The sequence below is a fragment of the Sander lucioperca genome, chromosome 9 (assembly GCF_008315115.2).
Source record: "Sander lucioperca isolate FBNREF2018 chromosome 9, SLUC_FBN_1.2, whole genome shotgun sequence".
Taxonomy (NCBI): Eukaryota; Metazoa; Chordata; class Actinopteri; order Perciformes; family Percidae; genus Sander; species Sander lucioperca.
In genome coordinates, this window is record NC_050181.1 from 10,035,980 (window position 1) to 10,059,449 (window position 23,470).

Consider the following 23,470-nt stretch of genomic DNA (forward strand, 5'->3'; position numbering starts at 1 on the left):
TGATAATCAAGATAACATATCATACCTTACTGTAGGAGTAATACATAGCTATTGTAGCATGTTATCATTATAATTGTGGCCTAGTAACGCTATGCACGTGTTTACACATAGGCCTACAGCTCTATAGGCTACAAACAGCAGAAGGCCTAACTATCATTGCCTAAAATAAAATAAATACTTTTTCATTTACTACCCCCTCTATGATTCTATGTTTCTATTCCTCAACAAAATGTGCCTAACTCAGCATGAAACGAGTAGGAAACACTACTTGTGCCACTGCTACCAATACTTCTAAACCGTCTCTGGTGCTACTAAACAAAAGCACTCACCTTCATTGCTGCTCTTGAACGCAACTTACCCTCTCCAAGCGCAGCCCTTGTTGCTAAGCAACACTGAGTAGAAGATTGACAGTAAGTTGCAACTTCAGTTGATTCATTTGGAGAAAACTTTAATAAAAGTCAACTTTTTTTTACAGGTCAGCTGCAGCGTTGTCACTCAGAAGAACAATAACAAACTTCAAGATAGCTAGCTAGCTAGATAGCTGGCAGTCAAAGGTGTATTAATACCAGTAAGTTGATAGCCTTCCATTTTTCGCTTTCACTTTCTGCCATGACAACAACCCCCCCCCTGCTCATTAATATGTCATTAGCTAAGTTAATTAACCGTCAATTTAACGTTAGCTAAGAGAGCGAGATGAGTGAGGGTATCAGTTGCAACTTTAGCCAACGTTAACTTTGTCCGAAAGATTAACTAACAGCAGATATTATACTTAGCTGTATCATCTAAATGTGTACATAAAACCCATAATTAACAATTGCATTTCTCCCCAAAATGTCCAGGTTAATGTTGAATGTCAACGACTCTACGTTTCCACACGACGGTGGAGTTTAAACTGGTGATTTTTCCCCATCGGACAAGTTTCAGCGATGCCAGACGTTGAACCGCTTAGATTCCCATCAAGGGAAGGACGACCTAGTCAGCAAGGTGAGAAGATTTAATTGTGTAAACGGTAAACAAGTCGACTTTATTATAACCCTCATTAATAAATGGTAAATTGATAGTTAATAGCTAGTTATTTTATTTTTCTGTTAACAAACAATGGAATGGAATGAATGTTAAATATATATGTTATTGTATCATTCATTTGGTGTAATGAATAATTAGTTCATACATTTCGATAGATAGCTAGCTAGCTAGTTAATATATTGTCAGTGGTTAAAAACTGTTATGTAAACATTATTTGCATGGATAAGTGGTTTATAAAGCATCAAGTAACATATTACTTTGGCCCCATTGGGGATCAATAAAAGAGATGGTTATTTGAATATCTGTGCACTGATAATAGCTATATAAATAATGTTTATAGATGCTTTACAAAGTATTTATTAACCATTAGCAAGGTATTATAATCATCAGTTGCAACTTCATAATAGCCATCCAAACAATGTTTATTGACGGTTTCCAAAAGGCTTAAAAATAATTTGGTAATCATTAACACGTAATACTTTAATATCATATAAAATGTTATGACGTGTGCAACAATAAACTGTTAAACTAACATAAATCATAGCATTATTTGTTGTCAGTAAAATAACTTAACTTTAGTTTAATTAACTATCAATTTACCATTCATTAATGATAGTTATTATGAAGTGTTACCAGTTCACGTTTTTTTTTTAGGTCTAAATAGACATGAAATCTGATGGAGATACTGTATTACAACATATGGACACTGTCAATATAGGAAAATAACTACAAACGAATATGAATGACAGAAACTAACCGGTAGTGGTCACAGTCTACAAAATTAATTTTCACAGTCGTTTTTAGGTTAACACACAACTTAATGTAGTATTTATTGAGCTGTCTACGAAAATGAAGTTCATCTGGAGACCAAACCTGTCCCAGTACAGTGAGTAAACTGCCCACACAAAGCCCAGCCTGTAGAGAGTACTGACTGGACTGCACTACAGAAATTATATTAGGGTGGTGCATAATTTGTTATGATAATTACATTTAAACATCTAATGTCATTAGTGAAATGACAGGTGTACTGTAACTAGGTGAATTGGTCCTCAGACTCACATGGGCCTGCTCTGTGGCTATAATACACCCTGTCAGTATGATTTAGAGCTTATTCAGCCCACTGGTGACATATTTCTTCACCACCTTCCTACCCCACTTTGTTCTTTCACTGTGTATTATTCATCTAAACTGCTCAGCAACAGATAGCCTTCATTTCTGGTGTCCCCACATTTTTTCCTTGACTGTTCTTGTAGGCTATTGGTCTGAGTAAGCTCACTCACTAGCCATTGTTCTAATTATTGGATCATCATGGCAGGATAACTGTTATCTCAATTGGGAAAGGTTCAATAGTCTCACGTACAGTGACATATTTGTTACTGATTCAAGTTCTAGTTTGTCTACAGGTATTTGACAGTTTCGGTTGTATCTCTGCAAGGTGGTCATTTACCTGTCTAACTGTTATGAAGGGGCCTACCCAAACATGTGATGCTGTCCTTAAAAAGGTTATAGGCAACACCAAATGTCACCACGATGGCACTGCTGGCAGGACAAGTGCATGATCACCTGGTGGTGCATGTCATACCACCACTTGTGACAATTGAAGATGCTCTTGTAGGTTTCCGTGGCATACATTCATGTTCAGCTGAATCTGTGGGCGGACACTTTATCCAGGGCCGGGTACTTACCCTGCAAAGTTGAGCACATACCCACAGGTGATAGGAGCAGTTTGAGCACAGAGAAAAACAATCCATCCATTTTTATCCTATACATCTAGACAATGACAGCAACAAGTTAGCCCTCAAAATAAAATACTGGAAAATTTAATAAATTAAATTAAATTAATTAAAGGTATTACTTATTATGAACATCTCTCTCCCCCTCTCTCTTGTGGGCCCTGCAGTGAAAAAAACATTATCTCCATCTTAGTCTCACATTGCCAGACCTTCCTCCACAGAGCTGCGGAGGAGGGTCTGGCTAGTCCACACAGCATTCTGGGATGGGAGAAAAACATGCTGTGGTTTATTGGCATTTCTTCAAAACAATCACAATCGTCTTGGCTTGCTAAGCACCGGACGGAGCAACAGTGTTGCTGCAAAATAGCAAATGTTACTGACATGTCTTTGTACTATAATATAGACAAAAGACTAAGTCAGTATTATTTCATGTGAAGTATTGCCACCTGCACTGTTTCTTACCCATTTTGTCCGCCAGATGGCGTCCTTTCACCACCAAGAATTGTGCCCTTGGGTATGTCTTGTTCAAATTAGTTGTCTCTGCTCTCTCACTGATGCTTCCAATGTATTGCAGAGTTTATTCACAGCCAAATACATTTTTATAATTACTTTTCAAAATAAAGTTACTGAAGTAGGGTGAGCATTTGTTCCAACAAAAGTCTGTTGTCTTCAGATTTTTTTTTCATTGAGAGATGGTTCCTCAGTGTAGTAACTATAAAATAGTTTTGAGGGCTTTGTGCCATTATGTAAAGGACATCTGTAGCTAGGGTTGGCTTTTCATTGCTTCTCTGAAAGCAATTGTTCGTGATAAACTAAAGATGTATTTACAGATCTCAATATTTTGTGTTTCTCAAGATCAAGCAGATCTTCAAGCGGTCTGCTCCTCTGGTAGACGTCGCACTTGTGCATTGCTCAACAGTCCCTCGCCATGTGTCAACAATGCCATTTACCATATCCAAGAGCTGAAGATGACAGTGGAAAATTGGTGTCAACAGGTAAACTGATGTCAGATGTGATCAGACCTGTGAGAGATTGTAATACAAATATCAGATATGAGTAAACATCTATTTAAAAGCATTTTTTGTCTTGTACCAGCCTGGAAAATATCAGCCACTGATCAATCAGGACAAGCACCAATACAGTAAAACTTTAAGGTGAGGTCCTCTGTTGTTTTCATTCATTATTTCTTTTTGTTATATTCAGTTGGACGTAAAAACACGACATGAGTTTAACTCCTTTTTAACAGATATCAGCCCAGAGACTCAGATACTGAATCAGTGACGTCTACGGAGTTGTTCGTCGAAGGCATCGCAATTAGTGCAAGCGGTGACCCCTTTTTTCTTTTTAAATAGCAAAAAGTAATTTCTGTAATATTTTGTCTTCATTTTTGTTATGCAATAGAAAAGCAAACACTGCCCCTAATGCTGAAAATAAAAGAGCAACACATAAGTGTGTAGCGTGCACTTATTTGGAGAAGCTCTAGGTTGGTTAAAATGTTTAATTTTAAAAATTTTCAGCAGTGGCGAGTCATGGAAACAGTAATTCCTACCAGTCCCAGTGACTGGTTCACATCTTTTGTCGACATAATAATTGATTAGATACCATCAAGTAACCACCCTGGTAATACAATACCCTGGATCAAGTTTATGTTTATCACTTTTAGCACTTTGTAGTCAGTCATATTATGTTAACATAGCTTTGCAAACATTAGTTTACTTGTTTAGGATTTTGCTTATTTAGTAGAAAATGATGATACAGTACAACACAATGTATCAATCTTGTAAAGTTTGTCATCCTCTAGAAAGTTGTCCTTTATCGCCACTATTGAAGAAAATAAATGAAGTCCTTGGAGAGGTTTTGTATCTGATTGAGCGGCTGGAGGCTGATCGGCAGTATGCAGAGGAAGCTCTCCACAAAGAGAAGAGAAGAAAGAGATTTTTGGAGAACAAAGTTGACAGTATTTCACTGTGGAAGCAACAAGAGCATTCTTTTGTAGTCCAAAAAGGTCAGTGACTTAGAAGTGTGTTATCATTTCCTCATAAAAATATTGTGCTGTTGTTCTTGTACAATGAATAAACTAATTCATTTTTGACTATTGCTTTTTTTTTCTAGAGCACGAAGCTTGCATTAGAGACATCACTGAACTAAAGTGGCAGCTCAAACTGGAACGAGAGAAACTTGACCAAGCCCAGGAGAAACTTTCACACACTGAAGTGTTGAACCAGACCTTACACGAGGACATTAACTTTGCCAAAAAACAAATTCCCATTGTGAACGAAAACCTGGCCCTCCAAAGAGGCATCATAAATCAAATCAACACTGCACAAGCTGAGGTAACCTCTAATTTGATTTATTCTTGTTTTAAAAACAATTTCTGTGTTTATATTTTCAAACCAGAAAGGCTGGACACTTTTGTTTGCCAGAGCTATGGTTAATTAACAGCTCTGTCTTTGGTGGTAGTCCCGTACAGACACGTGCTTAACCACATTCTGGTGCATTTTATACATTAGCAAATAACCACAATAAAATAAGCACCAAATAAAGTAATAAGGCTCTATCTCACTCAACCACTCACTCTTTTTTTAACTCTATTATTAATCCACAAGTGGCATGGCACTAGGGATTGCAATGTTTGTTGGTCTATTGGTCCATCCAACACATTGATCAAGTAAAATCATTCCAGTTTAACAATTGACTGGATTACCATGAAATTTGGTACAGACATTCATAGTCCCCAGATGATGAATCCTAATAACTTTGATAATTCACTGATTTTAATTAAGCTTTTCTCCTTGTTAATTTCATTTGTTCAAGTCAGGATGCAGCAACATTGATGATGACCAAATCCAGCCTCATCTGTACTTTGAGTTTAATGCCCACAATCAAATATGACATGAAAGTGTACTAATAAAGAGAGGAGTGATGAGGAAGATACAGAGAGGTCAACTTGGAATCTAAACCATTGCAGCTTTATGGTTGTTGAATGAAATACCAGACTGACTCAGTTAGAACAAATGACAAGGTTATTTTTTAATTACATTTCAACAAGTAATTGGCTGTGAGTGTTCTGAAGATGGTAATCCTGGGCTCTGATATTCAACTTTTAATCTTTAAAACCATGCTAAGCCCAAGGTTAATAGCTAGGCTAGTTTACTGTATTTTCTAAGATTTGCCAAAACTAAGAAAAAATGTAAAAACCCTTCTAGTGCATAGCCTCACTGTTGACTTGTGGCAGTGGCTTACTATAGGTATAGGATTTAGACAGGGTATGATTAGATAATGGGATAATGTATTGTCTTTGATATCAGTACCTTTATGAAAGTCTTCAAAAACAATATCTGTGGAAACTAATAAGCCCATGATTCCCCCCTTCTTTTTTAGGCTGATGAAGTATATTCAAAAACAAAAAGTGATTTCATACTGGTTCGGAATGAGTTTCTAAAGATGGAGCTGGAGACCAAAAATGAAAAGATATCACTGGATTATGCACTGTTGGCGGCGAAGACTCTGCTGGCTAACAGATTGTGAGTATCTATCCTAACTGCAGTGAAAACAAACAGGTGTAGGACAACTGAGACAGGAGACATCTTCCATAAAAAAAAGATTGAATCATTAATATACACTCAGTATCATTGGTGACTTTTACTTTGGTGGTGATAGCTGTGACTTCTGTCCTTTTGTTTTGTGGCTTATTTTTATCTGGTATGACAACCCGGTCTCACGGCATTCTAAATGCATTTATTCTGTGATTTCGTTTAGATTGCATGCCCATCACACTATCAAAGTACAGTACAAAGGAAAATGGAAATGGAAAATGCATATATCCTTTTTGCATCATTAATGCTAAATAACTACACAGTCATTGAACATTTCATATGTAATTCCTATTGAAATCATTTTTGTATAGATTATGCCACTGAAATCACTTGATTCAGTCTGGCTGGCAGGTATCTGTTAAAATCATATAACAGGACACCTCAAACAAAGATATGGTCAACAGTTTAACTGAGTCAGTGTGCAAGGTATATTAAACTGCACTTAACCATAGTAACAATATTTCTGCTTGATGATGCATTACCAGATAACAAGTCTCACTATATCGGACCTAACCATTGATTCAACAAACTTTGAAAAATTATTCGAATACAGGTGTACTGATATACAAAAAAAGAATGGGCTCAACATGATTTTAATATGAGCATTATAATAATGAACATTAATATGAGTTCCCCTAGCCTGCCTATGGTCCCCCAGTGGCTAGAAATGGCGATAGGTGTAAACCAAGCTCTGGCTATCCTGCTCTGCCTTTGAGAAAATGAAAGCTCAGATGGGCCAACCTGGAATCTTGTTTCTTATGACGTCATAAGGAGGAAGGTTACCTCCCCTTTCTCTGCTTTGCCCGCCCAGAGAATTTGGCCCACCCATGAGAAAGAGAGAGACATCATGGCTTGCAAACAAGCAAGCATGGCAATTGGTCAAGGCCACACCCCCACCCTCCACCTTGCCCCCTCTCTCTCCTCCTCAATAGCATTTAAAGCTACAGACACAGAAATGGCACATCCTAAGTAAAGCTCATTGTGGGACTGGCTCTAGTGGCTCTAATTCTGCACCAAGGCTGAATTTCGGGAAAGAGACTTCAGATACAGTATTAGGGGACCACTAAGTAACTATATAAAAGCATCCAAAAAGCAGCATGTCATAGGACCTTTACTGTTAACGTTTTCAGTTTGTTCTTTGATGCTGACAAAGTCCAGACCAGTTCACATTTCATATCAACTGTATTAAACATTCTGTAGTCAAAAAAAATCAATATAGGTTTAATTCCTGTTTTGTAAAAAATAACTTAATTAAGGGTATATTTTCCTATTCATTTACAGTTTTCATACTGTGTTGTAGATGATTCTCTTGCATTATTCCGAGTATCATGAGTCCCTTGTGTTGGGATACAATGGCTTAACTGAGCTACATATTGTGGCAGCATTATATTATGAACTATTGTGTGATTCCCAACCCAAAATAAGCACTGGATTTCAAAAACTGCTTTTAATCCGCCAACTTCATAACAAAAGACAAAACTGGTTTTCTCTTCAGGGAAGAATTAAACCAGTTGAAGAAGCTTGAGGAAGGTCTATTTGCTGAAATAAAGGATGCTGAAAAGACGGTTGCTCTTACAGAAGAAAGGTGCGCGGCCACAACACAACGTATCCCTGAAATGATTGAGCTCGAGGAAACTGAAAAAGCCCGGGTAACTGATATCGTCTACATTTAAATGTTTAAAAAGGTAGCTTTTAACAGTTTACAAAAGTAGTCAAATTCATGTTGTTCCCCTTTTATGACAGATTTTGCAATTGAAACTTCAAATTGAGGATGAAATGCGAAAGAATACGAAATTAAAAGAGAAACTGGTTGCACAGCAAGAAGACATTGAGAAAACTGTAAGTATTGTCACAATGATGTTTAAATCATGTCACAAAAACTGGACATTTCTTTATAATGTTGGTGCTGCTTTGTCTACTTATGTGTGTCTTGATAGTATATTGTGTAATGCACGGCACATAACTGCCACACTACGATTGGACTGGAGTTATGCATGCTAATAATGTGTGAATTCATGGCACTGTAAGGTGTTTTGGATAAATGCATCCATTCAGCAGCACACTGTATGTTATGTTATCCACAGAGACTTCATGGGGAAGCAGAGGTTTCCTGCGTAGAAGAGCAGCTCCATTCAAAGCGTAATGCTTATGCAGCTCTTCGTAAAGAAAACATGGAGTATGAACAGAATGTAGAAGACTACAAGATAAAAATGTCTGAGAGGTACAGCATCAAAGCCAAACCTATGGAGAAACATACAATATCCTATATTTGGTTTTACTATACACAGTAGTAGGCAACCTACCAATACTTTTCTGTGTGATTTCTGTTAGCAAGAAGACAGTGAAGCAGATGCATGAGGAGAGAAAGCAGATGCTCCAGAAAATCATTGACAATGACGAGCAGTGGGAAAAGGCCGAGGAGGAAGTGACCCAAGTTGTAGCCAGGCACAGTGTCACCCAGACTAAACTGGAAGAGCAGGAACAGCTCACCTTCATGGAAGAACAGAGGGCCAGGGTCAGTGACAACATATGTACACATTCTATGTATACTGCATGGGTCACAGTTTGTAAGGGAAATGTCAGATACCAAATGTTTCCTTCAGTGTTATTCAGGGCTCTATCTATGCTCTACAGAAAGAGATTGAAACCCTGAAGAAAGATCTGACAGGTCAGATGACTGCCCTGGAACTACTGAAGGTAAATTCATGTTCAATATGACAAAATTGTGACGCAAACAAAGTAGACTTAAATTGAAATCTTCAAAATATATCACTGTATTTTACTTTTTCAGTTTCTGTGGAACACTTTGATTGTATTAGCGTATAACTATGATGAAAGGTATGAAGAGGTCAAGCTTCACAAAGCACAGTCTCAATAAAAATGGAACATTTTACGTTTCATAAAGATAGTTTTAAATGCCCGGCTGTATTCAATTGCATAATTTTATACATTCCCACACTCATTACATATCCTGTTACTGTTTTTACCCCCTGTAAATGTTTTAAGACTTTAGGATAATGACATTCTGTCTTGTTTTTTCTTTTGCATCAGGGTCAGTGTGCAAATAAAAATGAAGAATTGTTTCGACAGCAAAGGAGCTCAGAGCTAACTAACCAAAAACTTCAGAAAGAATTTGAAGATGAATCCACAGCAACTAAAGAATTGGAGACAAAAAATGAGGTAATGATGAAGCGTAATACTTATTTTAAAGATAATTGAAGGTAAAAAAAGAAAGCAACAATTTATAGAAGTGTGACTGATCTTTTGTTTGTATAGAAAATCAAGAAATTGACAGAAGATTTGGAAAGGATTCAGCATGAACACGGACACACATTAGTCAACCTTGAGAAGGAGAAAAAACTCAAATGTGAGCACCTGAAAGCTGCTCAGGTAAGAAAAGAAAAGTTAAGGGCTGCATAAAGCAATTCTTGAGTCAAAGAACAGTTGCCAAGTCAGGTTTACTCTGTAAAGCTCATTGAGCACAAAGCTAGTCACAGCTATTTATCATGTCATTCTTTTGTTGAACAAACTCATCTCTGCTAAGCACTTAGGGATTTTTTTTTTCAACATTATTGCAACTATTTGTTTACAGGATTTACACACTGCCACTGTAAAGAGATATGACAACACCCTAGACAGGATCAGTGGCCTTACAAAGAAGAGCGAAGAATACCGGTTTGCTTCAGATAAAATGGAAAAAATAGTTGAAAGCATGCCAGAAGCCATAGCAGAACTTCAGTAAGTTAGTTAAACACAGGAACTACTCAATATAATTCATAATCAAACTTTTCTCTAAAGAATGTTAGTATATCTCTGATTATATATGTGATAATATTCAACCTTTTTCCAAAATGAGTATTTCTTAAGTCATTGGTTCTCAACCTGGGGGTCTGGACCCCCAAAGGGGTCGCGAGATAATTTCTTGGGGTCGCCAGATGGTTGGGGAGAAAAACATGAAATAACATATTCTAGACTGGGGAATGTTTTTTTACATTACTGTGTGAGTTTGGTACATTCCATGTGTTATATTCAGAGCTTCATGTGTAAATCAGGAGGTCCTGGAACACAGAAAGGGGTTTGAAGGCGGGGCAGGGGGAGAGAAAAAGTCACAAACGCATCAAAAATCCACAGAGCCTAGAGCATATTGGACAAGGCTATGTGCTAGCTGCTAAAACTAAACTAAACTGTCATTAAAGCAAAGCATTATTTGTTTACATTTATTAATGAGAGCATTCACAAAAAACACTCAAAATCAGCAGGGGGAGGCGTGTAGAAACAGCTGTTTACACCGGTTTGCAGCTCTCTTTCTCGTTGTCGAGGGTTGGGGGGGGTCGCGAACACCATCCTCATTATTCTGGGGGGGGTCACGACTCAAAAAGGTTGAGAACCAGTGTCTTAAATAAGTACCAGCTCCCCCATGGATCCAGTAATCATATATTTATGATATTCAAAAAACAGTAATAATCTTTTTTATGTGTTTGATTTTTCCTTCCAGAAGTGTTTTTGATGTGGTGGAATTCAAAAACAAATCAGCTGCTCTTATAATGAGCACCTTACAGTCTGATATTAATAACTGCCAACTACGAACACAGCGATCCATGCAGACACACACTGCTCATGTTACAGCGAGAAAAAAGGAAATGGAAGACACCAAGGTAACAAAATGTTGTTCAGTATTACTTTCTGTAAATACATGAATTTTTTTGTGTCAAATACTGTGGAATCAGAGACAAGCTGTAAAAAAAACATCTCATTGTTTATTTGTTTGTGGATTAGTGTCAGCACATTGCTTGTCACAATACTTCCCTTAAGATGCAGAGAAAAGAGCTGTGTGCAATTAAAATTACAAGCCATGGTCAATCTTGTTTAAGTGCTTTTCCCACAAATGACAACTCACTGTTGTTATAGTCTTTTGTCTGGACGAATTTGATGATGCATGTCGTGGTGAGATGCTGCGCCTGTTTTGTTACCTGTAGGCCAACATTTTCAATATCAATTTTAAATCTAAGCATACAGTTCAGAATATCAAATAAGCATATAATCTGGACTTTTTTTTACATCAATGTCAGAAATAGGCTCTTTAAAAAAAACGGGTACACTCTGCACAAAATGGCATGTATTTCAACACTCCTTTGTAAGAGAAACCCCTATTTATTTTAAGGTTTTCATCTGCAGGATTATCAGCCCCAGCCAGAGCCTCTTTGCTGATGGGGGTTTCACATGGCTTATCTAATGTGAAATCGCCATGTGGTATATAGTTTCATTAAACGGTGATCAAGAATGCATTAGTTCAAAACAAGAAAAGGCAATGGAGCTTAAGCTGCCATGCATCCAAGTGCAGCAACTTTAAAGAAGTTGTTGGTGTGAGACAATTTAAGAATTAGAAGTCTTCCTCATAGACACAACTCCCATTAGCCAGATAAAAGTTAGCCATGCAAAAAAGGGTTTAGTCTTTTCACTTGACGAAATAAGATGATATAACAACAATACTCCACACCAAATAAAAAGATCAGAGAGAGTATGAAGTTTGAAGGAAATTGGTCACTTTAATCATTGAGACCAATATAAAGCACACATAATGTCTGCATTAGCATAACATAATAAGCAGAGTGTGCATTCAGAAACCACAGTGCATGAAGCAGAATGGTTAGACTCTTTCAGATATTTCTTATAGAAGAGATTTCTTCTAAAACTGCTGACTCTTATAAGCTCCTGTAGGTCACAGCTCCTCTTTTCTATAGAAACTAATACAGGTCAGTAAAGCTAATAGCCTGATGGGAATTAGTATGTGGCTGTATTAAATACAACCTGCCGATGGTTATTTTTAAAGATACAAATACAGGGTATAGTATCAAGGTGAAATAGGTTGACTGGTTAGTCCCATGGAATCTGTGGTCATCTCTATTCCGTCTTTCGTACATGGAACCTAATTTTTGATTTGATCAGGGCTTGTCGTTTGGCGAGCACAAAGTAAACAATGCAAACTGCCAACGCTATCAGTTTCTTATGGGCAATGAAGTGTAATTTGTTCCATTTACACTTCACAACAGCATCAGATGGGCTTTGTCAGTGCTGCATGGAGTAATTAAACCTGAAATCAATAGCAGGCATTTGTCATGTTTACAGCCCCTCTTTCTGCTGGGTTAAACTCATCACTTTAGTGCTGTTCTGTTTTACTGCAGAGACACACTTCATTATGTCTGCAGGTAGAGTTGAGATATTCACCAGCCACATATCCAGTACTTGGGGAACATTGTTCAAATGAAAAGAGGACATGAGAGACGTACTCACTGTGATTGATTTGCTTGATTTCCCAGAAAAGTGTCCATTGTTGTATCCCTGCTATTTATATTGCCTTAATTAACAACACAAATACAGGAAGCATGTATTGTTTTGTACGTACACATAGCAGGTCAGTGTCTCCTAAATGGTCAGTGTGGTGTTACTATACAGTATGCATAGTACTGTATATTGACTCTCTGGTTCCCTTCACCATATAAAATCCTTGTACATCTGTACTGTACATGATGCTGCCTCTGCAGTTGTTCTTCTGTCAGTGTAGCTGTGGTCTATTACAAACATATTGGTAAAATGATCATCATACTAACATAAATCCATTTGTGAATACACCAATCAGATACACTAGATCGGTATCAGGGCCGATATTGACCTCATCAATGGGTATTGGCCATGGCGTGACTGAACCACATTAAACAGGGTTTCTTTGTTAATGTAACTATAAAAATCCGAGTTTCTCATATCTGTAATTTAGTCACAGATGGCCACCAAATCAAGTTTTTAGCACCACAGCGATGCCTGGCCTCATGTTACCATACATAAAAACGATTTCAGTGAATTTTGAGCAGTAAAATATATACAAGTAAGTAAGTAAGTTTAAAGTAAGTTAGTTTAAATTTGGGAAAAAGAAAAGTATTGGATCGATATCCGGTATTGATAGATACTCTGAATTGATCAGGATTAGGATTGCAAGACAGACAGTTGTATCAGCACATCACCAGTCACAATGTAATGTAGGTATGTCACAGTTACAATAGTTACAGTTAGTTACTTCTGTCTTGGTGATTATTACATAGCTACTGTAAACATATTATTTACCTTTACCATTTTACCTGAACCTTTTGTTTTCATGTGTGTGTAGGAAGCATTACAAATCTCACTGAAGGAGAACAAACAGCTGGCAAGCGACTACGAAGATCTTAAGAAGATCCTCATGGAGGCCAAACAAGAGGCAGTGTCTGCATTGAGCGAGAAGAACCACACACATAAATCTTTTCATTATTACACACAGGTATGGCTTATATAACCCTTTGTTATGTTTACTATCACCCCCTCTCTTTTTTAATTATGTTTTATGACTTAGGATTTTTGCTCTGTTATCTTATGTTCTTTTTCATGCTATCCTTCTTTGCACGGGCAGTCATTTTAAGAAGGTTTTAGTTTGCCAACCACTAAGGAGGTGACTGCAGCAATCTAATAATGACGAGATAACTTGAGTGGAGGAGGATGATGGATGTGACATAATGTAATGATAGCTATGTAGTTTTGCCACCAAGGGGAGTAAAGAGAGAGGTTGATGGCACATGTAAATACTATACTTTCTACATTTTCTTGATTATTGTTTTTGTAAGGTGGTCAGAGGTGAAATGTTTTATTATCGGGGTGTTCCAAATTTGCTTCTGCTCACCACAGCTCACACACACACACACACACACACACACACACACACACACACACACACTATTGGTTAGGGATCAGCAACAAACACATGTTATGATCAGACAATGAATGTGCCTTCAGTGCTAAAATAGCACCAGAGGTCTTGACTAGTTGAGGAAGACAACTCCGCAGCATTTTACTGTTTAATCTTTATAGTTTGTGACACTATTTAACTGGAATAGAATTACACATGACAAGCATAATGCCAGGAAGAAGCCACACTGCTTCTGCAATGAAAAATTCATATTATTTGTTCCAAAAATGGCTAATACCTTTACTTGAGCAATTCCTCATCTAACTGCATGAATGTTATCAAGTGAAAAATGCATGCAAAAATAAAATCCTGTGGACAGGATTTTCCACGCTCATGATCAAAGCCTGATTTTCTTTTACTCTGGATTCAGCCTTCACCATTTTTGTTTGTTTCAACTCTACACTTCTATAACAGCAGCCTCTCGGCTAGTGTTTTTATGCCAGAATTTAGTTTTTATAACAAGCTTATAATCAACAATGTTTCTGAAATGAAGATCAGATTTAATCTGATTTACAGGAACATTCAAGCACTCTTCTTTCCTGTTTTAAATTTATAATTATCCCTATAATGTTTGAATGTTTTGTCCCAGTTAGTACGTATATTACACAATGAGATTACCATTAATTGGTTTGTTTGTAACTGAAGGCAATAAGGTAAATGCATTAAACATTGTCATGATCATTTGAGAGCTCAGAACATTAGTGCATGTGTGTGAGATGCCTCACAACATTCATTTGTGTGTTTGGAGAGCCTGTCATTTCTTTCTTTATATTCAAGTGAGGGACACAATGAAAACCATCTCTTAAGTATCCTTGAAATATAATCGTGACAGCAGGCATTCCTAACATATAGTTCAAGTGACAAGTTAAAAACAACCCATACTATGCTTTTAACACAACAACTGTACAGCACATAACACCTTACATATAAACTGGCATGAAGTACGGTAAAACATATTATCATAAATACATTTCCTTGCACCTTGCTTTTTCATCCAAAACTATACAAAACGCATCTAAACATGGAAACCTTTTCCAAGCCATCGCAACACAACCCGTAGTTGATATTTACGTGTTAAAACGTTCTAATTCTACCTTTAAAGCTGAATTTATTATGCCTCCACAAGTTGTCATGTTAAATTACAGCTAATGAGGTGCAGCATCTAGTGTCAAGCTTGTTACTTTATCTTGAGTGAATTGTTACCAACCACATACCTTGAATGGTAGTCAGTGATGGAATGTAACTAAGTACATGTAGCACTGTATAAATATGCCCAACAGTTTATAAAATATTAAAAATTAGCTCCACCACAGTAAAATGCTACTTACATTTAAAGCATCAATAAAACTAATCCAGTACTATAATATATAACAGTATAACACTTGCAGGGCCATTTGTCTGTAGAATAAGTGCATCATCTTTTGTTAATAATACCTACATACTTTTACTTAGTGACCATTTCAATGCATTATTATTTCTGTATTGCAGTATTACTACTTATATTTTAGGATCTCAACACATTGTCCACCACTGATGGTAGTGTATTATTTATTCTATATTTATTACCATTGTCACCCAGGATAGGTGAAACACAACAACCATCATCAGCAGCAGCAATTCTTAATAGATGTGTAAATGCAAATGTGCTACTTTTAGTGTTTTGTCATACTCCATCGTAATATATGGGATATAATAACACAATAATAACATGTATTACTTAAACTTTTTTTTGCAGATTGCAGCTTTAATATACTTGTATTTCAGATACAGATCATTTTATTGAACAGTTCCTGGCTTTGTATGTTTATAGTGGAAGAAGTATGTCCTATTTATTAATTGTCCAATCAAGACACACCTTAGCTGGTTTATCTGATATTACATATACTAGTTTTTGTTTTAAAAGAGAGAATGTAGTAAAACATTAGGGCATTATGTCTTAATCAAAATGCAACAAGTATAAAAACATGAATCAAATAAGCAAAATTCTAATTTATAAATGAAAAAGCATGATTAATTAGCATCTGATTGCCAGCATGTGCCTTTTTATAAAAATCCTCTTGATTCTACTGTACGTGTAAGCATTGCTTTGTTTATGTGGATGTTTTCAGCTTTTGGGTTTTAACAGGGCACACCATAAAGAGCATTCTTGTTATTGTCTTTCCTTCAGGAGCTGATGACTGAGCTAATTCGCTTTAGTTTTCAATGCACTGGGGAACACATTGCCAAGCAATGATAAGCTTTGTAGGAAGAGTAGAGTGATGGAGGGGGAAGAAAAGCAATGGCATCTATCAGAATTTAAACCTCTTTGCTTGAAACTGTGTTAAAATAATAAAGCAAGCAGCATGTCTTTCCAAGAGACTAGGAATAATTTCTGGTTTCAGTGGGGGGTTCATGACTCTGTGTGTATGTGTAAAATATGTCTTGAGGGGATTGGTATAAAGTTAAACTGGGTGAAGTAGAAATATTTTACTCATCAGCTTTGCAGTCACAGAGTTTGCCTCGGCTAGAACAAAACTGCTGAAGCATTTAGAGAAAATTAACCCCCCATCCTGGCAGCCAGATGTGACTGGATTCTGATGAGTGCACACGAGTGGGCAGAGAAACCAAGAGACTGTGAAATTCCTGTCAGGCCCGTGTACTGCAGAATGGGCTATTGACTGCTTTCTCTATTCCCCTCCATCATTCTTCTTGAACACTGCCATTAATTTCCTCTCCTGCCTTACCAATTCCTTTTCTCTGCCTTCTCTCCCCCTAGCTCTCTTTGTTGCAGAAGAGGATGCACAAAGCTTTGGTAAAATACTTCAAACAACGCAGCCTCTACAGCCAGGCTGAACTGGACCGGTGCCAGGCTCTTTCTCATGAGACCGACCAGAAAATAAAAACAGCCCAGGTATTTGTACATATACATGTAAAACAGGCTGGGATACTGCACAAACTGTCACTATTCATTTAAATGGTAAATCCCTTTATTCAACTTTTATCCCAGTCTAGGTATTCTACCGAATGGAAGCGTATTATTTTGCATACTACAGTAACTCCATGTTATGCATGGCATTGTTTGAGCCTCATCCGGCAAGTCAGTTGCCTTGTGTCTTCTTTGCCAAGCAAGGGCAGCCAGGCAAACATCCACCATGGCTTTGTGCCTCACTGCTATGGTGGAGTTAAAGACGCCACTGTTACATTACAGTCTATACATTCACTCACCATCAGATCACAGACGTGATGTGATGGATGATGTGTCTGCTACAGTGCCTATGCAGTGACCCTGCGTCTAAGGCTGGTTCTGCCTCTCTCGATAACTCTATATACAACTGTGTTTGGTCACATTGCATTAACATTTCAGCCCGTTTTCTGTTTAGCAAGGGTGTTTTTTGACTTCACGGCTAATTCAGAGTGAGTTCATTACGCCCCATGGAAGATATCTTCTTCTTTGTGAACAGAATATCTTTCTGTCGGTCTTGCAGAAGAGTAGCGGCATATTCTGCAAGGTTGAGAAGTAAGGATCTTCAATTAGAGGATAATCGGTGTCTAATCTGTGCTGTGATGTGAGATGAGGTCAAAGCGGACAGAGGGACAGTGATGAATCTTTATGAAATCTCCTGTCCAGCATTACCGCAGAGCCAAGTGGCATGCAACCATACCATTACTACTTCCACCCTTTTTAACTTCCTCTTTATCTCAACAGTAGGTCATCCCAAAACCCTAGCCATGTTTGTCAGTTGCAATCTGTTGTTTTTGTGTAAAAGAAAATCCTTGCTTTGTTTTTGTCATCCACCAAAATTCAACTTTATCAGATATGCTGGAGGCAAAATATGCCCAGATTTGATTAGAGGTTTTCCAGGGGAGTGCCGAGTGAAAATACTATTAAGTGGTTTCCTTCTCTGTTCCTCCTCCTCTGACTGCTGACATGTTTTTTTGATGGGTCTGGTCCAGACATTACAGGGAGCAGCCATGTCTCAGTGGCCCAGCCTCAAAAGGCCCCAGCAGATCACAGCTCAAGGCAGGGAGGAGTGGGGCACAGGGGGAGGAGCTATCAGAGAGCTGCAGAGTGTGAAGGACAAAAGAGCTGGTGTATTCAAGCGCACCACACCGTCACCCGTCACAGCTCAGCACAGGGTCCATCAGACCAGGCAACCCTCACTTTAAACAGGCTCCTCGTGAACAGTCCAGCTCAGCGTCTATCCTCCAAAAAGGACAACCTTTATGAGAAAAGATAAAAAAAAAAAAAAACCTTTATGAGTTTATGAACAGGCATAAACACACAATCTGCATGATTACCTAAATATTAAGCCCTTTAATTTGATTTTATAATCCATAACAAATACACTGACAGTATGCAGAAAGTGATTACTAATCAGAGATTCACAATTACATGATACATAGATTATCAATATCATTGCCACTTTGTAAGAAAGAGATAAAGAAATCAATGGAACTGATACCATTTGTGACTGGAGTTGAACCAGGCTGAATCCTGACAAGGCCTATACTAATCCATCATGTCCACTTAACCCCACAAGCAGAACATAAGAGAGGTCAGGTTCACACTTTCACGGCTAAGGCGTACTTGAATCAGAAGCCAAATGGCATGGTTTGTTCAAAAGTAGCTTGAGGGGAGGAAGGCCGGGGAACCCTAGGGTGGGCGAGTGGGAGTGGGTGGGGGTGGTGGTGGGAGTGGAGGGCGGCGGGCTGTCATCCTGTTACACTCCTGCCAGAACTGGCAGTTCAGCTTTGTGTTCTGCGAGTTTACACTAGGGATGGCATAATTGACAATGGCTAACAGCAGAGAGCAGTGCAGAGCCTTGTTGAATGGCCAGTAATGATTGGAGCAGACGCCCACTGCCCCAGTCCCAGGGGACTGTAATCCAAGATCCTGTTTCTGATATAATTGTTAGTCAGAGAATTTCTGCATGACTAGGCCGGTTCAGATTCCCAAGCTGGTTGACAGTGCCAGGCAGTTTAATAGAAAAACTGGATGCTGAGGTTTTTAAAACAGAAGAGCACTGAACCTGGACATGGTTCACCAGGAGCCTCTTGTTCTCCTTCTTCACAAAAATAAGAACAATATGGTAACTTTACTTTTCACAAATGTAGACTCACCATCAGCTGTGTTTGGGATGCAGATAGAGCGAGGAGTTTGTATATTGCCTTTGTTCAAAAACTTTTTCTTAATGAGCTTGTTTCATTTATTCTGTTATTCAAACAGGAGGGGTTGTCAGCAGAAATTCAGCTCATCTGTGCGTTCCTGCAATCCTTGTCAGATGACTCTACTACCACTGAAGAAGCCGGGGTGAACAAACAAGTCAGTCCAGGATCGAATGAGTAGATGCCTTCAGTTCAAATAGCAGTGTAATTGGACATTCACCTGTACCAGACAACTTACTTACCCTAGCACGCTTCACTATCCCCCCTCTTTACTTGCAGCGAATCCATAACAATGAAACAGGTGACTTTCATGCTGCTGTCAGGACTGATCTAATTTTAGCTGGGTGAATGATTGCAATTGGCTTTGCCTCATCAGATAATTAATCTATGTCACCATTAATTGGAAAAGAGAATAATTACAGGCAGTGTTGACAGAAATTCTACGCTTCTCCAGATTTCAAGATCTAATTACAACTAGTGAAACCCTGTGACCTTAACTAGCACTTAGCACACCTTGGCCACCTTGACCATGCCCATGTGAAGACCACTGTCTCTTGAAAGACCCTGTTTTTGTTACCACTCCCCGCACTCCTCCACTCTCCTCCACTCTCCTCCACTCTCTGAGAGCTGTCTCCCTCAATCACTTTTCAATATTCAATCTTAATTTTGTGGAAGTTTAGCATTTTCAATGAGCTGGAGATGAATGATTAATGAATAAATTTAAATGCTTCATTTTGTCCATGGATCATTAGTTAAGTCCTTTGTGGGAAGGACCTGAGAAAGGAGTGAAAATTATTGAGACATTAGCCTGAAGCAATCCAGGGGTAAATAGTGTGCACAAAAGGATGTTGTGTGCGCACTATCCACTGGCTTTCAAAAGAACCCTGGGGGAACACTGTTTTCAATTTGGAATCTTAACTCAATCACATTTAGTACTGGTAGAAAATAGATTTTTGTTTCATCATATTGCAACAATGTCATACTAATGGTACACAACACTAATGCCTGTTACATATAGAGTTTAAAAGTTGTTTCTTGATAAACAATACTAGTCTAAACCTCCTAAGACTCATTACATGTTTTTAATTTACATAAAAAAATAGAAATAAATAAATAAGAATGGTCATATCATTTTTGAAAGAGTACACATGCTGTGGATTTTCTCAAGGCCAATGCTCCTTAGAGATATGTGTTGCCCTCTCCTGTCCATGTGTGGTTGATAGAGATGCTGTTGTTTTTGTTGATATGCTGGATGCCTCTTCTACTCGTGGGGACAGAAGGGGGCAGTGTGAACACAACAACCTTAGAAAGACATAATTGACCGCAACACGGTCCAGTCTAGAGTCTTAACACAGCCATAGCCTTTTATCTCAAATGAAGGATTATTATTATTCAGTCAATTGGAATATTAGAAATAGTAAAGACAAAAAGAAAAAGTATTCACACTTATATATACTCTTTTATCTGCAAAAAGTGAATTCAGTTTCAATAAAGTTTTCTTCTGTAGCTTTGAACTTAAATATACTATACAATATTATACATTCAGAACAGCCTGTATAATTGCTTTAATGCAGAATCTCATATTAACTACTCACATGATGCCACTAGATCTCCAAAAGCACCTTGAAGAGAAAAATGTTCAGTCCATTTTTATATTCCTTACAGACTATATGGCAATATCTCAAATGAAAGTGCCTCCCCAACACATTTATCTACTCTCTTTGCATCTAATCAATCCCCTAAATAAATGAAAGTGAGCCACAACTAGATGTCATCACATTTATCTGCAGGCGTGCCTCAAAGTGCACACACCTAAAAGGCTGCTACTCTTAAGAGGGTGGACTGTGGAAATACTGATGGGGCTACTTGACAGCTGAGATGTTAGATGGTTGTTTCAGTGAGATTAGGATGGACTATACAGCACAAGTCTCACTGTGTTGTTGTATTCTGTAACACATCAGAGCTGGTTAAGATGGTTTTCTTTGTAGTTTTGTATACAGGCAGATTTTGCAAGAGACATGTTGGAAAATCTGATTTACAGGCAGCATGATTCTCAATTTCAGCCTGGCGCCACCATGCAGGCAATGGGCCCGTTTCGTTTGGATTCACTCCAGTGATCACTTCTGATCGTTGATGTGAAGCTGAGTGAATCAGAGCAACGTTCTGTTCTCAAGCTAACCAAAACTCTTTTTGAAATCAGGAAAAATGGAGGTGTCCACTCAAACTGTCCTGTTTTTGTCCATGAGCAAGTAGAGAGTTGAGCCATAGAGCTGATGGAGTCAAGGAAAGAATGTGAGTGGAGAGAGGTGCTACTGTGTCTAAAATATCAATGAGGGAGATGCTGCCAAGTTTTGGAGCACAGAGGGAATAGGTCTTCTGTTAACATAGAGTAGACCAAGCAGCTCTGCATTGCTTCATATATTAGCTCTTAATACCTTTTATTTTATAGAGAATATTTTATTTTATGTTGACTAAATAATTTCAAACATTTATTTATTTTTATAGGGATAAGTATGTAGCATATACCTATGCCACACACCACAGCATTTATAGCCCATTTGCAATGCTAGATGGACATTGTCTACTGTTCATTCCCTTCAGTATTTATACAGTACAGAAAGTTTTTAGGTAGTGTGTTCCTTTAAAGTTTAGGTAACTACAGCGTTTGTCATTCAGTCATACTGTACAGCTTAACAATACACTGGAACAGTGTGTTTGCCCAGGTGAGTCTTTAATGTGGAACTAGGCAGAAAACATGCCAAACAAATTCATCAGCATAACAATAAGTGTTCCTTGTGTTGCCACACTCGTTTGATTTCAAAGATATTTATCTTAACAGGATAATAATTTGTGAAAGTCTCTGACATTTGTGGCCAGCTAGCATGATAATAAATCCATGGCTTGGAACATTTTTTAGTTAATTAGAGTCAATCAATCCAAACTTTGCTCACTTACCGGTGTGAAACCGGAGTATAATGAGCAGAAATCAGCATGGTGATTGGAAAACACAAATTACAGCTGTTAAAGAGAAACTCATCCACTTTTCTTCTGTTGATGCCAATGCCTGCTGCGAGGATTTAAAATTAGCATGGCATTCCTTTAATGGATGTTAGGAGAATGTGCTCCTCTATAATTAAAAAAAACCCCTGTTAATATCCTCGTAGGCTAAAATAAGAGAGGTTCTTATGATTGCATGACAACTTTTTAAAAGGACATATTGGTCAGTTGACTGTTAAACCAAAAAATGATCTGCATGTATTTCATTTTGTTTTATCGTGAGACTAGTGTTTGTTTCTTTTGCAAAAACATAAACCTACATTACTTAATACTGCTTCCATACAGTACATGCTATTTATGTGATATATTAGTAATGTTGTTTTTCTGTTAATACGTATTATGAGCAAATGAAGTAACACTACATAATGGTGTGTGACCATAGCAGCGAGGTGGTCAGCACTGCTGCTTCAGTAAGATCATGTGGCATATTAATGAATTTCCCTGATATATACAAGACAGTCTTTGCTGTTAAAGGCTATGTATATCTCTTTGGTCAGGGCTACATTTATATTATTCTTGACATATTTCATGCACCTTACATTCATGGTTTAATGATGTGAGTAATAACCTGGCGATGTTAACAGCACCCTACAATAGGACCTTTATCTGATCTAGGCTTACAGACAGTAGTATGATATGACCCGGCTGCTAGTGGTCACAATGTACATGACCTCAGCGCTGGATGTAATTTCCTCTCAAGAGCTCTTGGAAGGGGAGAGCTTATGTTGTTGAGCTCATGTCGGGCTGGTAACAGCAGCTTGCCATTGTATTAATTATTGTCAGGGAATCCAAGGGGTGTAGATAATACAGAATGCACTGGTTGGTCCCATTTGTTTCACTTGTCAGTGGAGTGAATAATTGGGAGTGCTGACCATATTAGACACAGAGAATTTCTAAAACATATGACTCAAACAGTTGCAACACAAAAGTATGGCTTGGAAATGAAAAAGCTTAATGTCTGAGAATGCTTAAATCAGTATGGAATATACTTCGCTGAGGTTTAACTCTGACAACAATAATTTAGATTCACAGTGAAACATACAGTTAAGAATAGTATAATTAATTAGAGAAAGCTTGTTTAGTATTGCATTTTATTTTCTAAAGAGAGATTATACATAGTACTTCATTGTATTTATTTTGTT

The 23,470-nt window shown here is 37.8% G+C and overlaps 1 protein-coding gene across 3 annotated transcripts; it reads left to right on the top strand.

Annotated features, from left to right (window-relative positions):
* Nucleotides 1-363: 363 nt before the first annotated feature.
* Nucleotides 364-20,016, top strand: LOC116046004 (coiled-coil domain-containing protein 178). Of its 3 annotated transcripts, none has more exons than XM_036005621.1 (20): nt 364-568; nt 840-984; nt 3,615-3,754; nt 3,855-3,913; nt 4,006-4,085; nt 4,561-4,764; nt 4,872-5,092; nt 6,141-6,283; nt 7,851-8,004; nt 8,099-8,194; nt 8,440-8,576; nt 8,687-8,870; nt 8,990-9,052; nt 9,407-9,535; nt 9,632-9,745; nt 9,948-10,093; nt 10,851-11,010; nt 13,515-13,664; nt 16,882-17,016; nt 19,333-20,016. In XM_036005621.1, exons 2-20 carry the CDS (start codon nt 927-929, stop codon nt 19,450-19,452), a joined length of 2,493 nt encoding a protein of 830 aa, XP_035861514.1. In that variant the 5' UTR covers nt 364-568; nt 840-926; the 3' UTR covers nt 19,453-20,016. The 3 variants fall into 3 exon arrangements, with proteins under 3 accessions (XP_035861514.1, XP_035861513.1, XP_031149960.2); XM_036005620.1 differs by lacking the exon at nt 19,333-20,016 and adding an exon at nt 18,060-18,328; XM_031294100.2 differs by lacking the exon at nt 19,333-20,016 and adding an exon at nt 18,060-18,272 and having other exon boundaries at nt 380-572.
* The last annotated feature ends 3,454 nt before the right edge of the window (nt 20,017-23,470 follow it).